General features: G+C 41.2%; 1 protein-coding gene across 1 annotated transcript in view; it reads left to right on the top strand.

The window, feature by feature from the left end:
• Window positions 1-17847, top strand: part of LOC133517431 (eukaryotic translation initiation factor 4 gamma 2) — a 38553-nt gene continuing 20706 nt past the window's right edge. Inside the window, exons 1-6 of the mRNA XM_061850747.1 lie at window positions 1-316; window positions 9886-10087; window positions 12237-12478; window positions 14040-14126; window positions 15111-15389; window positions 15880-16156. Of these exons, the coding sequence (XP_061706731.1) occupies window positions 9994-10087; window positions 12237-12478; window positions 14040-14126; window positions 15111-15389; window positions 15880-16156 (979 nt within the window). The 5' untranslated portion in view covers window positions 1-316; window positions 9886-9993. The remainder of the gene's footprint in view (window positions 317-9885; window positions 10088-12236; window positions 12479-14039; window positions 14127-15110; window positions 15390-15879; window positions 16157-17847) is intronic.

Genomic DNA, 17847 nt, shown 5'->3' with positions numbered 1-17847 from the left:
AGGCTGTAGAGGACGCTTTTGTTAGTTTTTCGACCGGATATATTGTACTTGTTTAACACAAAATTGCAAGATAAATGCAATTACGTTTTTGTGAAAAATCCAAAAATCTTGTTATATTTTTATTTCACGCCGTCTCAATACCAAACAGTGCGCGACAGATTTAATTTCATTATAAGTTACTTGACTGGAGCATTGTTAGACGAAGTGAAGCTTTTGTCTATGTGTAGGTGTCAAATATTTCAGTAGTGTGCGTGCAACAGAACTCGCTTGTCGCGTTGCGGTGCGTGTGCTTTCTACAATTGACTTTCAACGCCTCGTAAGTTTGTGAATTTCATTTATTATTGTGTATTTAGTGTCCCCAAGGATCAAACAACATTGTGCAATAAAGTTCTGGCGAGTAACGTGAAGAGGGATGGCAGGATCAGCCGTGATCATTCGATCGGATCGTGTCGATGCGTCACCTTTGTGTGCCATTTCGCGAGTTCCGTATTATTATTCTAGAATTTGAATTCATACATGCTGTAGACAAAGATGAGGGTCTGTGTTTTATGGAGAAGAAAGAGGAAGCGCTGGGGGAGTGCTGTATGAATTCTAACCTCGGTGGGGCCGTAGAGGAAGTGAGCGCTCGGCGTCGACGGCCGACGGCGGCGGCTCCCGTGATTGGTCGCGGGTGTTCCTCGTATTGTATACGCCGTTATTCTTTGTGCAAATTGCAAATTTCCTCGACACCGATTTGTAATGTTTCCTGATTTCCTAAATTGTAGTGGGTAGTTGTATACTAATTAATAATTTTGCCTGTTGGGAATCCTTCTCTAGTGACAATCTGTGAGACTAATGTTCAGAATATTATCTTAATTCGAAACTATATAAACAAGCATATTTGCATTGAATCTGCTGGATCTGGGAGGCCAATACTGAATGACCAGCTGATGCCTGGCTGGTGGTACTCTGACAAGCTTAACTATATAAATAAATTTAATATTTTATTAGGTCAATATGGTACTTACAAACAGTATGCCTCTTAATAGATTTTTTTAAATAATTTTTAATAATCATGAGATCCTTCATACTCAAGCAAGTCATGTTAAAAATTAATTGCATACATCTTAATGTATGTAATGGGGAATAATATAATTGAATATTTAATCCTTACTAAATTTTGGAGTTAGTTGATCTGTATAGTGATGTCCTGAAATATATTGGCACACCTGGTGCCAATAACCAAATCTCATTGCAATATCAATGTTGCATTTCATGAAAATATGAGTTGACAAAACTACATTCCTTCTCATTTCTCATTTAGTACATCATCATCATTTTAGCCTCCAGACACCCACTGCTGAGCATATGCCTCTCTTCATGTATGCCACTATATCCCGGTCCTGGGCTAGTCTCATCCAAAAGTGTGCTGTGATTTTTCGAATGTCATCCACGCAACAAGCCAATATATGCGAAACATTCATCCGAAAGTGGTCAACATTTTGATCCACCTGCCATCACTTTGCCTGGCAACATGTCCCGCCCAATTTCATTTTAGCTTGGTAATGATGTCACCCAAGTATCGCACCTTAGTGCTGTGTCGGATCTTGACATTCCTCACTCGGTCTTGAAGTTTAAAGCCAAGCATGGTCCGCTCTATGGCTCTCTTGGTACATAACTTTGCCTTAACTAGCTTAATACATCATAACTTCAGTATAAATTGGATCATGGGCTTTTAGTAATTCAACATTTAGGATTTGGAATACGTTTTTTATTATAATTTTCATGATTAAAATATATGATATGGAGAGTTTTGGGGACGGGTGGTAAAGTTATTTTAAAAATGATATTTTTTAACTGTCAAACTATTTTTACGCAGCTTTATTTATTGTGAATTTATATATTTGTTGCTATAATTGCTGTTTTAATATTACTCAGGCGCAGTTGTACATCAATGACGAAGTTCGGGTTCCCTATGGTTGATAGTTTTTGCCAACCCTCGTTTTCAATGAATTGTAACATTGATAATGGGGTATTAATGCCAGAAGTCTATAGAGCACGCACATTTTCTTTTATATATTTCGAAAACAATGGAACTTTTTGCGAAACCTACAAGTCCAGTTCTGAAACTACTAGAAGCTTACCCATTATTTACAGGGCACCCGTTTTGTTTTATTGATTTTAAATCAACTAATTTTTTTAAATTGAGTGAAAAGCAAGAACGGAGTGAAATTACCATTTAGAATGTTTTGTTACAATTTAAAATATCATAACCATTGCTAGGTTGTCTGGACCCCTAGGCCCGGGCCTTGTGGGCTAGGTGGAAATCCGGCCATGATTAGACCTACTGAATCCTGCCAAGGTTTGAATTTTGAACAATTCAAGGGTTAATTTATTAATTATTTTTATCAAGTGATTACAAATTATCTGTTTACAAAAAAGCAACATTTTGAACCCTGCACCACGTGTTTTTGTATATGTGTAGTAAATTCACCTTTGCATGCCAAATGAATACTAATATCCATATATTAGTGTTCTTATTATAATAGTGTTCATCACATAAATTTAAAACAATGCTATAACAATTATAATCGGCTTACTAGGCCAAGTCTGAACCACAAATGTGTTTGTAGGTCAAGTTTATCCATCATAAGGCCGCGGATTGTACGCACGCGACCGGCGGTGTGGGCAGCGGTGCGATCGTCGCCGCCTTGCGGAGTGACGCGATTAAATGTATAGAGCTGAATGAACCTGTTCTAGATGACAGCGGCGGCGGCCGCAGCAGCGGGCGGCGAAAATCGCACCGCTGCCCACACCGCCGTTCGTGCCTCCAGTCCGCAGCCTAAAATCTAACTTTTCCACATGGATCTTCCCTAAAAGCCCTTCCATTTGCGACCCCCCTTAGGGTGCAGTTGCACCACACACTAAACTAATTCATTGGGCTAATATACGAATAAAAATTTCGTTAGGTAGTTGTATTAGTCACCAGAGTCCTTAGCCAAGGTGCCAATCGTTGGCTCCGAAGCTAACGATACGGTAAGCTCGCTCTATCACTCTTACATATTAGTGTGACAGAGATGTTGCTTTTCGTTCACTACGGAACGTAAACGATTCACATCTTGGCTACGCACCGTGAAGTTCAACTGCGAATGTTTCATCTTGCTAAATAACAAGTAGGTAGGGTTTACTGTTTGTTGCATACATTAGTCAAACATTTCCTGATCACACATATGCTAATGCCTTTGTGAGACGACCTCGTGGCTTAGCGACGTAAAGGCAGAGTACATAGGTGCACTACTTAGAGCTTAGCGTAGCTTAGGACTTCTTACACCTTCCTGATTTGCGTTATGAAAGACGTAACTCTACTTTGGAATGAAGTTGTCTAACTCTTCTCTCTTCATGCATGCATATCGGTCGTCCATTAATTACATTACACAAAATTTCATTTTTTTTCCCCCTTAAATATGTACTTAAAGTATGTAAGTTGAGAATACTAAACATTATTGCAAACCACACCAAAATCGGTCTAGTATGTTGTACTCGAAACTTTCGCGAACGGGCCGAGGTGCGATGCGGTATGGTTAAATAATTTCTAATATTGTTACTTTAGTGAAAACTTCAAAAGGTTATTGAGGATTCTGGGAACAAAAGCAAAACGCGCAATTTCCGCTGTTTTACACTTCTAGTATTAATAGTAAATCTACTTGTAAGTGTACCTACATATAAAACTAATTTTTACTCGCGATGTCATCCGTATCGTGTTGAATACATATAAACATCTAAAAACAGAGTCCTTTTGTATTTATAATATTAGCATGCATCATGTTGTGATATATAGACACATCACTACTCGCGACACATCGCACACGGTATCTGATCGACACCCCCAAACATTATTGTTATATGCCAAATTGTATAAATTGACCGAACGCGGCGCGCGGTTTTTTCTAAGATCTCATCCTGTACTTAGAAAGGGACTCTTTAAAAACCCGACTGTTAAAAAAACAGTCATTCAATTGTTTTTTCGAAGAAACCGCCCTCAAATTTTCATCTTAATTCGGCTCAGCGGTAAAAAAAAAAGTGTAGTCAATATCGGCCTCACACGTTTATATCTTATATCCCTAATTGTACCTAACAATCTGCTGTGGATCATGTGTGAGCTATGCAGCGGTGCAGAGGCTGCGCCGCGGCAGGGCCGTGGATGTGGGTCAATGGTAGCGCTCCATCGAGCGCGCGGCCCTGCGACCGCGGCCCCGCCAACTGGGTCGCGGGCGGGGCGGGCGCCCTGCAGCCCCACCCCTGTGTGTTACACATAGAATTTAACACTAAACAATTACCCGAAATTCAATAAGTTTCTGATTAATAACATTTTTATAAACACACTATTTTTTGCTTGGATGATTTCCGTGATCAAAAAATCAAAACTATTCTCTTTTCTCAGGGACTCAAACTATTTCCATACCAAATTTAATGAATGGAATAAGGACAAGCGAATGAGATGGTTACTTTCGCATTTATAATACATATGTATTACTAGCTTTTTCCCGCGGCTTATTAAGCAAAAAAAAGGTTCTCAATTTGACCCGTATGTTTGTATGAACGCATGACATGTAGGTATGTATGTTTGTCCGCGATTATTAGATTAGATTTAGAATCATGTTCTGAAAAATGCATGAAGTGTTCAACAACTTTAGAGTTGTGAAAGTACTTCCTTATGAACAACATTTTTGCCATGTTTGAAGGAGGTAGCAATAGAACCAAACTTTGAAGTGAACTTACACGCGAGCACGCCACATAGAACTGACCGCGGGAGAAAGTCCTGTCGTAATATCTATTAGGATAACGCAGGTCTCGTTCCATACCTCAAAAGCTAAAATAGAACTCTTATAGGATCACGTGTGGCTGTATGTCAATCCATCTGTTACAACCGATTTGCTCTGAAACTACTGAACCGATTGAATTGCAATTTTGCAAAAATAGTTTCAACATTTTTCATGTCCACAATATTAATTCTTGTTTTTTATTTTTTTTATTTCCACACATACAATTATCATTACAGGCTGAACCCAATGCGATAATGTAGCCACAAATTAAATTTACAAACAGACAAAAAACAAGTACCTATATCTAACAAGTAAATTTTTAACCTACATACTACCTATTTAATATAACAAAGAGTTAATACAGTTACTTTTTTGAATTCACTCATCGTACATGAAAATAGGTCTATATGCGTGGCTATGATGTTCAGGGTATCCACGGCGCGCGTCATCGGCACCTCGCGCAGCAACTTGGTGCACCCGCGCGGCACGGCCAGCAGCCCGGGTTGACGGCGCGTCACACACGAGCGCGGAACACAAATACCCACCGACCCCAATATATTCGCATTGTATATCTTTCCCCTAAGCAGTTTAAAGATATATGTAACGAGTGGTTAGCTCCCTTCTGACTTTCAACTGATTGTATCCGACCATGCCTAAAATTAACAATGTCTTATACATCAGCGGATAAAACGGGTATACGCGCCATATTGCCTCATATACATATACCTAATAAAGTTATTCTGTATCCGCTCTAACAAAAAAATATACTTTACTTCGTTTGGAGCCCATATTTCAGCATTGTATTCTAGCTGGCTCCTAACCAACGCATTATACAAAGATGTTATAGCCTTCATATTTGTGAATCCGTTAGCCATCCTTAGTACAAAACCTAGATTCCTGAATGCTTTTTTACAAATGTTCAAAATGTGCTTTCGAAACGTAAACTCAGTATTAAAACTAACTCCTAGACTTACTTACCCTACCTTACTTCTGTGACTAATCATTAAATGTCCATCTACCTTATAACTGTTGAATGGGAGTACGCGCCCGAGAGAAAGAGATAGTCATACATTTTTTGGTATTAAACTGTAAAAGATTTTTCTTGGTCCACTGTACAACTCCGTCGATATCTGCCTGCAACATTTTACAGTCATCACCACTATTTACGACCAGAGACAAGTTAACGCATTCACTGCCAACGTTTTCGTAGCGCTACACGCGTAGCCGATTCTAGCGTTTTCCCGCTTTTTAGAGGAAAGCGACTACGAACAGGGCGCCCGCCGAGCGGGTTCCCGGCACTCAATGTGTTAAGGTCATACGCGAATAATAAACACTTAGCGTCTTTTATCATCGTCGCAAGTCGTTTATCATTAATAAAAACTCGAGAGGCCCTAAATTGCTACCCTGACTTACGCCTGATCTAGTAAAATAAGGTTTCGACCTGTGCCCTTCATATTCTACATATTGCTGTCTATCCCTCATATAGTCTGCAAAAAAATTAAGTAAGTGTGGGGTAAAACCGAAGCCTGCCAACTTTGACAACAACACGTCGTTATCAACGAGATCGAAAGCTTTTTTAAAGTCAAAGTAAGCAGTATCGCTTTGACCCCCGCTATCTACTATAGGTATTATCTGCGCTACGTGACGCAGAAGATTGCTGGCCGTACTTCGTGTCGGACGAAACCCGTGTTGCGCATCCGCGAGCTGCGCGCTCACCTGCTCTGGCTGCTCATATACTCGTTTGTGAATAGCCGATTCAAATACCTTTGCCGGTGTCGACAAAACCGCCACCGGTCTATAATCCTCTGCCTTATCTCCAGATCCACCTTTCGGTACCGGTATCACTCGAGTAATTTTCCAAATTTCTGGGAATACCTCTAGCTTAAGACAGAGGTTAAAGATGTGCAATAGCGGCTCCACCAGCACCATTCTACAGTCCCTAAATACGTACGAGGGCATACCATCCGGGCCAGAGGGTTTCAGGAAGTACCCTAAGGGTTTTTATAATCATTAGTGAGTGAGTGACTCGGAGACGAAATAATCTATGCAATTATTATTTTTTATGCTTAATAAGTCAACCATTGACATTATATCCCGCGAATTTTGTTTAACTGGTATAATTCAAATCCAAGTTATAACGACAAAGCGCTTCGAGCAAAGGTAGGTAGTGCCCTTGCGCTTCGCTTTGCTCTTCTTGGCGGGGGCACTACCGTGCCCCCAGATACTAAGCATTCAGACGCCGCGTAGGTAAGGCATGCTGACGTGATACGTCGCTTTCGACATGAACTTGGCTTTAACGATTTACTTCGTTTATTGTCAATTAGATAAACATACACACTTATTTCGCTCCTATTTGGTCTATTTATAACTTGTCTGTTTATTGGTCGCTCCACGCTTGGCCTTCATTTGTCGCAAGTGAATGAAACGAAACATCTGTATTAGGCTTTTAGCACAGGAGCGCTGCGACAAACTTGCGCGCGAGAGAATGTTGCGACGCTCCGTGCTATGTCAGCAAACATTCGAATCTTGATTCAAATACAGCATTGAGCGGACGAGTATCGAAGGGGACGAGGTCTCTGAGCGACTCTTTAAAAGATGGCAATTAATGCGCCGCTCGGTTTAAGACTTAGACATATCAGCACAGTTGCCCAATGAGAATACTGATAGTTCGGGCGGGGACCGTATGATCTACTACGTCATCTGATACAAGGATAAGTCCCATGGCAACAATTTATAAAAGTGATGCCAAGTTTGGAAAACATCGTGAAAAAAATTGATTTATGAAGGAAAATGTGAAAAATATAACACCCCCCCCCCCCCCCATCTCCGAAATTCTTAGTAACTTTTTTAAATTAAAAACAAACATTTCCGAATTCAGTTTGCAATTGAACCAAATTTATGCCGATAGATGGCGCTGTACACAATTATACTTTGTATAGGTACGTCTCATCAAAAGTATTTCGCCTTTATAGTTACACGAGATAATTCAAAGTTTGTACGAAACCCTCGGTGCGCGAGTAAAACGAACTCGCAATTGACCGTTTTTTTTCTATTGTTGCTAGTTTTGAGCCGTATTTTAGCGTCCAATGTTTTAAATTTCTGCATGTCTTCATTTTCTTTATGTGCTATGTTGAGGCATTAAATAATAGTTATTTACGATACAAATGTGGAAAGCAAATAACTATTATTTCTTATTGAGATTATTATTTAAGAATACTGGATTCGTTTGACAATTACTACAATTAGATATGTTCACCATAATGGATGTATGATTTTTAAAAATCTGCATATATTTAAAAAAAAAATACCCCTTATTCTCAAAAATATTTGACAGAAATGATTCACTGGACGTTTTCGGATGATTTAATACACCACTAAAAAGCAATTTAATTAGTCACGATGTTTCGACATTGAATAAGTTTACGCAAAGTCAATTAGATGAAAGGAGAGCAATGGTAGCAACAAAATTAGGCTTGACTTGACGGAGAGACGTCTAGCGGGTGTCCCGACGTCCCGAGAGTCCCGAGACGAACAACTAGGGAGGGTGGTGAAGGGCGATTGCCCTCGCATTCGGCCCATTGTCTCGCCGTGGTTATTGACTTGCACGTATCTCTAAGTCTTACAGTCATCACGGCTAAAAACAGAAACCTATTTGATTGTTTCGATCGTTCGAGCGGAAGTGGCACAGATCAGTCCGTTTTATATATTTGTGTTTAAGATATTTGTATGAAAAACCCCAACCCAAGTCAATGCATTCTGTATCCGAATAAATTCAGTACAAGTGGTACCCGTAGCCTCGTTGCTGTTTTACCAGTCACTGAACCAATTGTTGATAAATATTTAATAACGGTTGTTTGGATTTCATTTGTAATGTTTTACACTTAATATTTTCCTCACTCGACTCCGGTGGTTCAGTTTTGGATTTTTTTGCTTGCTCGAATATCAATCGGGTACGAAGAGTTAAACAACAGATTTGCCCTTTCTAAAACAAATAACTATTAGCCTACTATCTTTTGGGTTATTCCCACTAAGTTCTTACCAGTGTTAACAACTGACATTTTTTTCTAACATATTACCATTGGGACCATTAAGGCCATGGAAGACCACCCGCCACTTGGCTGTCAACGGTCGAAAGAGACCGTTAAAGAAGTTCATATTAACACAAACGTCACACGACATCGTGCTCAGTGAAGGATGCGGATGAGATGAGGAGGACCGACCCTAAGTAAATAGGACTACCGGTCTAGGGAAAAGAACAGGATTACCATTGGGAACAACCGAGAAAAAAAACACTATTAGTTACTACTAACTTGATACTCCCACTAAAATATTGTAATGTTCAATACCGATAAAATACCTAGATAAATATGAAGTGGGAATGTTTCACGTGGACAGGTGATTCAATAATCAATGTCTGTGTAAAAATAGATCTTAATTGTTTTGCTGTTCGTGTTTGCGGCTAGGTGTATTGTGAATTTGATTTGTGTAGTATTATTTACTTGTACCGATTACTGAATAAATAATCACACTATTCATATTTATATATATGGGTATTAAACATTAAAATATTTCGATGGTGACAACTGAGAATAAAAATTCGCACTAGTTACTACCAAAATTGTTACCACTGGTAACAACTTCACCACTTGTACCACGATCAGTTGAATTGGTTCCGAATTTTGTCACGAAAATCGTTATCAAATCGGCAAACGCTAGTGTAGCATTGAATAAAAAGCAGTCGCGACGAGCGATTAACGAATATCTGTGAGCGACGGGGTCGATGCCCTTGCCCGTAGCGGCGCGCCCGGCGGCTCCGCCCGGGACCTGACCCTTTGGGGATGCTCCGAAGGGTCCCCGACACCGCTTTTGCGCCGATATGTCAATACCCTGTGACGAGTGGGCCCCGTAAAGAATCATTTCGGCGAGCTATGACGGCCGACCGAGGCGGCGACCTTGCAGCGGCCGCGTCAAGGTCCCCTCGGGCGCCGACCCCGCCGCACGTCGGCCGCGCCCGCGCGCTGACGTGCTTTCGAATCCATCTGCGTGGCGACACCGGCTAATTATGATTTTGAAAATGCATCAGGTTACGGAGCACTAGGGCTAGACGACGGGTGTCAGCTATGCCGGCGCGGGCGTCGACCGCGTCTCACCTGCGGCCGCCGACCGTCTGCTCCCGGCCGCTGATCGATACATGTGCCGACTCCAAACTAGTTGGCGAACGGCAATCGCACTAATCAGGGCTCATTCACAACACTCACCGACCGCATCTCCACACGCGAACCAGTGTAAGCCTTACGTATAGTGATTACGAATCGGAGTTGCTTATTCTCGGGACTCGGGACGCTTAGTGAACCCGAAACGTTTTCTGGTTGGGCAGGTCCGAGTCCGACGCCTGCACACTCGGACGCAATCGAGTGTAGCGCCAGAGTCGCGAGCGAAACATCTTGCGTTTGGTTGATGCTAAGTTATACACGTCAAAAAATTAAAGTCAGTGCCAAAACTATCATCCAGCATGACGCCACGGCGTTATATTTAGTGAGTGTTTAAACCTTACGTAAAGTGTGTTTATTTTATTGCGTTGTTTATCGACCGGCTGGGGTCAGTAGGTATCCTATTTAAAGAAAATATCCTATACAATAGGAAACTCACTGAATCCTTACACTAATGACATGTAGGTGTTATAGAGTAGACGACAGGCGACACGTGTAGTTCTTAGGCATGTTGGTTATCCCTCGACAAAATATGACATTGTTTGCGCTTTAACAGGCGATGTCGAGTGAAAGGTAGATATTATGCCTTCTATACGGCGCATTAAATAAAATAAATAAATAAAAATTGCTTACGTTAATTGTTTTGTCTATGACGCGTTCAAACTGTATTGCTTGTATGCAACGTCATACAATCCGAGTGGATAAGGATGAGATTAAAAAAATGGTAAATAAACTATCTAATTTGGCACTCATTGGATTTTCAATAAAGGAACCAATCTTTAGGCAACAATAGTTTATTTTTTACCCACGGGTAATGATTTTAACAGTGTTTGTTTACTCAAAGCCAGTTAATTATTCAGCTTACTACCACTCGAATTTGGTAGGAAACTTTCGAAGGACATGATACAGTTGCGTGTTTGTTTTTATTGCGTTGTTATGTATTGTACGTAGTGACGAACATTGTTAACTAATGGTAAATACTTGCAAAAAAACACTAGTGTTTGCTGCGTCTCGGCATGATTAAACTTGTAATGACATACGGTGGTATTCCACCTGTCCAATATGCATTGCGTCTCCTCTGTCATTATTCATTCATCCATAGATATCCATCCCACATGTATGGGTTTGAAGTTTTTTTTTTTAATTTTATGACGTATTAAAAAAAAAAACAATTTTCGGTGGAAGTTTGCATGGTAATGTATATCATATATTTTTTTAGTTTTATCATTCTGTTATTTTAGAAGCTACAGGGGGGGGGGGACAGATTTAACCACTTTGGAAGTGTCTCTCGCGCAAACTATTCAGTTTAGAAAAAAATTATCAAGATGGGAAGACGAAATTATACGTACAGTGGGACCACTCTGGACAAGGGTGGCGAGAGAGAGGAGATACTGGAAGGAGTTGGAGGAGGCCTTTGCCGACAGGCACACTGAACTAAGAGACTTCATATGACTATTCAAGACTTACTATCAAAAAGAGCTATGTAATATAATAATATTAATAATACCTAAGCAAGCGGAAGATTCCAAAATTGAGACACTAGCATAGCGAGTGTTTCGAAAAGTGGAATCTTGAGCGTTGCGAGCGTTTCAAGGCATGAGGGTTAAACAAATTTTGCCACCGAGTGAAACACAAAACTTTTCACCACACCAACACGAGGAAAATTCCAACTGTAAAATATCAAGCAAATAGGCCAGGCAACGAATGCTCAAAAAAAGTTATAGAGGGGAATGCGTGGAATACAATTTTTAACTTCGTAACTTAGTTTGGACTAGTTTGGAGGTGAACATATCAAAAGGCCCCGGCCGTAGCCCGGATATTTTTACTTCGGAATAGTGTCATTGTGATACAATAAATTAATTTGGAACTCCACGATTAATACGAAAATGATACCAATTACCACGTTACAATTTCCACGTGGTAGATCAGAGTTGAGGTCACGCACACAACAACATACAACATGTCATGTAATGACTGCGAGATCTTGAAATTATTTTTTCATACCGATTGCAAATTCAACAGCCGACTGCAAGATTGACCAAAGAGGTTTTACAAGATATTTATTGTTTAAATTGAAAATAGTGCACTCAAATAACATGTACTTATTCGTTCATTTTCTACCCTGTTTGCTATTAGTACTGTATGTGTACACTACAGTTCTTCATAGGTTGATAGCTGCCGCGATATTGGTGCACACTTGAAAGTAGTTTTTCCTTCCAGGCAGTTCGCGGAGGCGTGGTGGTAGCCGTACGCAGCGGACCGGGGCGGCAGAGCGAGGGGTGCGGCGGCGGAGCGCGCGGACTCAACGCCGACAAGACGGACAGCGCGCGGCAGCCGGGGCCCGTGCTGCGAGCCTCGGGGAGGACGCCCGTCCCCCTGAACAGGCGCCGCTGGGTCCCGCCCTCCTCACTCAGGGAACACGATGTGCCCGACGGAGATGCCAAGCACGACACCATATTCCGAAAGGTAAGTGTTGGGCTGTTAGTGCTGTCACTCACTCCTTACTAATAGCTCGCAGAGCTTAGCTCGCGAACTCCGACGGCGTTGCGCCATTATGAAAAATAAAATATAAAAAAAAGACAATACATCCCTTCTTCCTCGCTTTCCAAATCTGATGACAATTTCAAATGTGCTTGACCAACTTTATTATTAATAATACTATTTATCTTTGTTTCAACAGGGTTTAATATTGTGCACATTAACTTCTAAGAATTAGGTATGTAGTTTGTATAATACGGACGGTAAATTAAACCCTTTTTTCAAGTTTATACATAAATGTCCCTAATTTATATTATTTATATTTATTCTACGATTGACCATTTTCGCAAAAACTGCGATATATAAGGAAGAGATTGTAGAATGCTAATGATCGTAATACATATATAATTTTATTCAACAACGCATTTTCATTTAGTTATAACTATTTTTATTATCGTTTCAAATTCCATTTATAAAACACCGTTATGAATTTTATTTATTTATTTAAACTTTATTGCACAAACAAAGAAAAATGTACAAATGGCGGACTTAATGCCAAAAGGCATTATCTACCAGTCAACCATTGGGTCAAACAGAGACATATATGTTGGTGTTGGTTTATCGGTTTCGACCAATAGTTTATCGGGTAATTGTGACAGTTACTAAATGATTATTCTACTAAAAGTAAATTTGCGTATCAATGATCTGCGTATTGACTACTCGTGCAAACGACTATTACCTATGCGTAATGACATTCTTCCAATCGTTACTCGGCTAAACAATCCGTCAGCGAATCGTTGTCAGCGAGACGAAAATCGGCGTATTTTTTCTCGGAGACTCAATAGGGCACCGATCGTAATATTTTATTTTATTAACAAACTCATTTTCATTTTAACCCTTCAGGTGGCCGCGCCTCCGGTTGAACGGTGGGTGAAATGGTGCGGCCATTTAAAAAAATATACATGATACTCCCCTGATGGAGTGCAGGCGTACATAGGCTACGGAGACTGCTTACCATCAGGCGAGCCGTATGCTTGTTTGCCACTGATGTAGTATAAAAAGAAGAATATTCGTTGAACCTGAAGTTTGATATATTGATATAATTGTGTTTGTTATCGTTCAATATCCGCGCGGGGTCATCGCGATCGGTCACCAATGAAATTTGGGGGCGGACCACTAGAATTTATTTTGAAGTTTTTTCTATTTTTCTTGCAGAATGTAAACAATGGTCCAATAAGAATAACAACAAAATTTTATAATTATAGTAATAAGTATTAGAAATCTAATAAGTTACTAAATGAATTTGATTATTGATTTAAATTGAATAAAATGATGTGAGTCTAATCTTCAAACGTATTTAAACGTTTTTTTGTAAATGTTTATTGTTTTGTTGTACTCATAATTCAATACACTTGAGGTTGGACTATTCTTATCATCATCCTATCCTCCCACGGCGTTTTGTCGCAGAGTCCCTTTAATTTTAATTTACTAATAATGTTTCACATTTGTCTTTTGGGTCAGTTATCCAAACAATTATGACCACTTGCAGGTCCGCGGTATCCTCAACAAGCTCACACCGGAAAAGTTCCAAAAGCTGAGCGATGACCTGCTCGGCTTGGAGCTCGACTCGGACAAGGTATGACATACAGCCCTCTGTTGCGAATAAAATATTGTAAGGCTTGGAAACTGAAAAAGTTGTCTGAGTGACTAGAAAATATTCATATACCAATTCTACACTACATAGCACGGTCGGTAAAGTAGTGATGCTATTCGCGAATTGCACACAGATAGAAAGCTTTGCACAACGCATCATTATCATCATGTCGTGTAAACATATTTTAAAGAAATAAATAAATAAATAAATAAATATACGAATCCTCGCGACTCGCGACGCAGTGGGCTGAAATTTGTCTCTCATTGACAAAAACCATATATGATATAAACCAAAGTTGTTATTTTTTTTATTGAAATAGGTTTGTTATGGTAACTTTTGACTTTGGGACGATTTGGGAATATAACAGTGTCGAGTTCAGGAACAAAAAATCAATTTATTTCAAAAACCGCACAACAAACTGCTACGAGCATCCATATCTCAGTAACGGGTGCGATTTTTTAATCGTTTATTGTTTCTATGGAAAAGAGACAAAAAGCTAAGTTGTATTTTTTTTTTATTGAAATGGGTTTTACGAGCATTTTTATGGTAACCTATGAATTTTAGACAATTTCAATAAAAAAAAAAACCGGAAGTGCGAGTCTGACTCGCCCAACGATCCGTACTTTTTAGTATTTGTTGTTATAGCGGCAACAGAAATACATCATCTGTGAAAATTTCAACTGTCTAACTATCACGGTTCATGAGATACAGCCTGGTGACAGACGGACGGACCCTTTGGGTACGGAACCCTAAAAATTGAAATAACTATGGTTCTATTTCAACGAGAGCCGAATTTCCGCCCATAGTGCGACACTCCGATGTGTGAGCGTTACAGCGATATGCACGTATATTGCGATGTTCCTCTCGCACGCTGGAGTAGCGTGTAGATCCACATCCACATCCAATGTGAAGACTGCTTTTAGGTTTCAATAAATTTCCGTATAATAAACAATGATGTGTGTGTAGGTCCTGAAGGGCGTGATCCTACTGATCTTTGAGAAGGCCCTGGACGAGCCGAAGTACTCGTCGATGTACGCGCAGCTGTGCAAGCGGCTGTCCGAGGAGGCGCCCAACCTGGAGCCGCCCGGGCAGCCGTGCACCTTCCGCTTGCTGCTGCTCAACAAATGCCGCGCCGAGTTCGAGAACCGCGCGCAGGCCTTCGCCGCCTTCGAGGAGCGCGCGCTCGCGCCCGAGGAGGAGGAGCGCCGCCATCTCGCCAAGTGCAAGATGCTCGGCAACATCAAGGTACGAGGATCGCACTCGACCAATAAACAACATGGCGGACGGACGATATTTAACTTAACTGTATTTAGTATTTGTTCCATCCAAAATGTAATTTTGGCAGGTATTTACTCGAGTCATAGATATCCTTTGCGATCCGCTACGCTCTGCGCATCGGATTTCTATTGATTCTCGTTACCAATTTGTATAAATAAATTAAATACATTTTGTCCAAACCTCCCTTACTGCTATTGATAACTTAGAAATGTAATGTTGATGCGTAATAATCTATAGTAATAATTTTAAGTAATTAACTACTTGTAGTTTATATTTGTAATGTTCGCATTTGAAGCACCGAATTAGGTACGTCGCTAAACCGTTACACGGTGTGGTCGGTTAAGTGTAGTAAAATTACATAAAAAGTTATAGAATCAGATTGAACGGATAAATATAATGTTCATTATAATTATGAAATATAGACGGGATAAATAAATATAATGCGATGTAATCGCAGTTCATCGGCGAGCTCGGCAAGCTGGAGATCCTGGCGGAGTCGATCCTCCACCGCTGCATCCAGAACCTGCTGGCGCGGCGCGCGGCCGCCGACCACCACGAGGACCTGGAGTGCCTGGCGCAGCTGGTGCGCACGTGCGGCCGCGTGCTGGACTCCGAGCGCGGCCGCGGCCTTATGGACCAGTACTTCGCGCGCATCGAGACCCTCTCGCACTCGCAGGAGCTGCAGCCCCGCATCCGCTTCATGCTACGTGACGTGGTCGAGCTCCGCAGGGGAGGTGAGTCACCACCACGAGGACCTGGAGTGCCTGGCGCAGCTGGTGCGCACGTGCGGCCGCGTGCTGGACTCCGAGCGCGGCCGCGGCCTTATGGACCAGTACTTCGCGCGCATCGAGACCCTCTCGCACTCGCAGGAGCTGCAGCCCCGCATCCGCTTCATGCTACGTGACGTGGTCGAGCTCCGCAGGGGAGGTGAGTCACCACCACGAGGACCTGGAGTGCCTGGCGCAGCTGGTGCGCACGTGCGGCCGCGTGCTGGACTCCGAGCGCGGCCGCGGCCTTATGGACCAGTACTTCGCGCGCATCGAGACCCTCTCGCACTCGCAGGAGCTGCAGCCCCGCATCCGCTTCATGCTACGTGACGTGGTCGAGCTCCGCAGGGGAGGTGAGTCACCACCACGAGGACCTGGAGTGCCTGGCGCAGCTGGTGCGCACGTGCGGCCGCGTGCTGGACTCCGAGCGCGGCCGCGGCCTTATGGACCAGTACTTCGCGCGCATCGAGACCCTCTCGCACTCGCAGGAGCTGCAGCCCCGCATCCGCTTCATGCTACGCGACGTGGTCGAGCTCCGCAGGGGAGGTGAGTCGACTCTAAATATTCCTTATTCGACCTTCAAATCGTCATAACAAATGTCATATTTTATTATTATTTTTATTTTATTTTTTAAGAAACAAACGGTTATGAAACATAGATTACAGTGGTGATCATTATAATAGGACTAAATATGGAGTTGCCTTAATGTTAATACTTTTTATGCAAACATATTAAGATCTTAGTCTAATGATCGGGGAAATGTATATTGTTGACGCAATTATTATTATTGTACTCCGTTTGAAGATCCGACACGTAGAGGCTATTTGGAAAGCTTTGTTAGGGTGTAAAACGCCCGTTGAAACTCATTCAAGGGTTCATCAATAGATTCCCATAAAAAACACGTCACGAGAAAGTTTCTACAATAAAATATAAATGTAAAAAATAGTAGTTTACAGTACATATGGGGCTACTTTATAGCACTAGTGCGAGAAGTAGCATATTACGTTACTGTGTCGAACATTTAAAGGGCCATATGTGCTGTAAAACGTTGTACGATACATGTGCGAATAGGTAATTCGCAACTCGTGTCGATTTAAAACACTCCCTTCGGTCGTGTTTTAATTTATCGCCACTCGTTTCGAATTTCCTATTTTTCGCACTTGTATCGTAATGTACTATTATGTAACTGATACATACAGCCAACGTTGGGGCATCGTTGCTCTCTTGGCGGAACTCGCGGATATGTGGCGGCGTCTCCGAAAATGTTTTATCGCAAATTTTAGACGAAACTTCTCTTTACATACGTTAAAAACAACAAAACAAATTCATTTAATACTTAAACCTAATTAAAAGATAACCTGTACGTCAAAGCGGTAAATGAAAACTTTTTACACGCATGTCATGAATCCGTTGTTTTTTTTTTAAATTCAGAGACAAACTAGAGTCGGGGGCCTATTTCCTTATCATTCGATACAAACTAACATGCGAGATTTGTCAAAATTGTATGCAATTGACATTTCATTTCGAATAAAAAGGCATCTCGACTGATATTAGAATAGAGGTCTAATCGAGTGGCTTTTTTTTCAGAGATGTTCCAAATTTGAATGTCATAACCAAATCGATTTTGACGTAGTTATGAAGGAATAACAACATTTTCA

Source organism: Cydia pomonella, chromosome 4 (assembly GCF_033807575.1).
Source record: "Cydia pomonella isolate Wapato2018A chromosome 4, ilCydPomo1, whole genome shotgun sequence".
NCBI lineage: Eukaryota > Metazoa > Arthropoda > Insecta > Lepidoptera > Tortricidae > Cydia > Cydia pomonella.
Note: the sequence above shows the minus strand (reverse complement) of the source record. Positions and strands in the feature narration are given on the sequence as shown.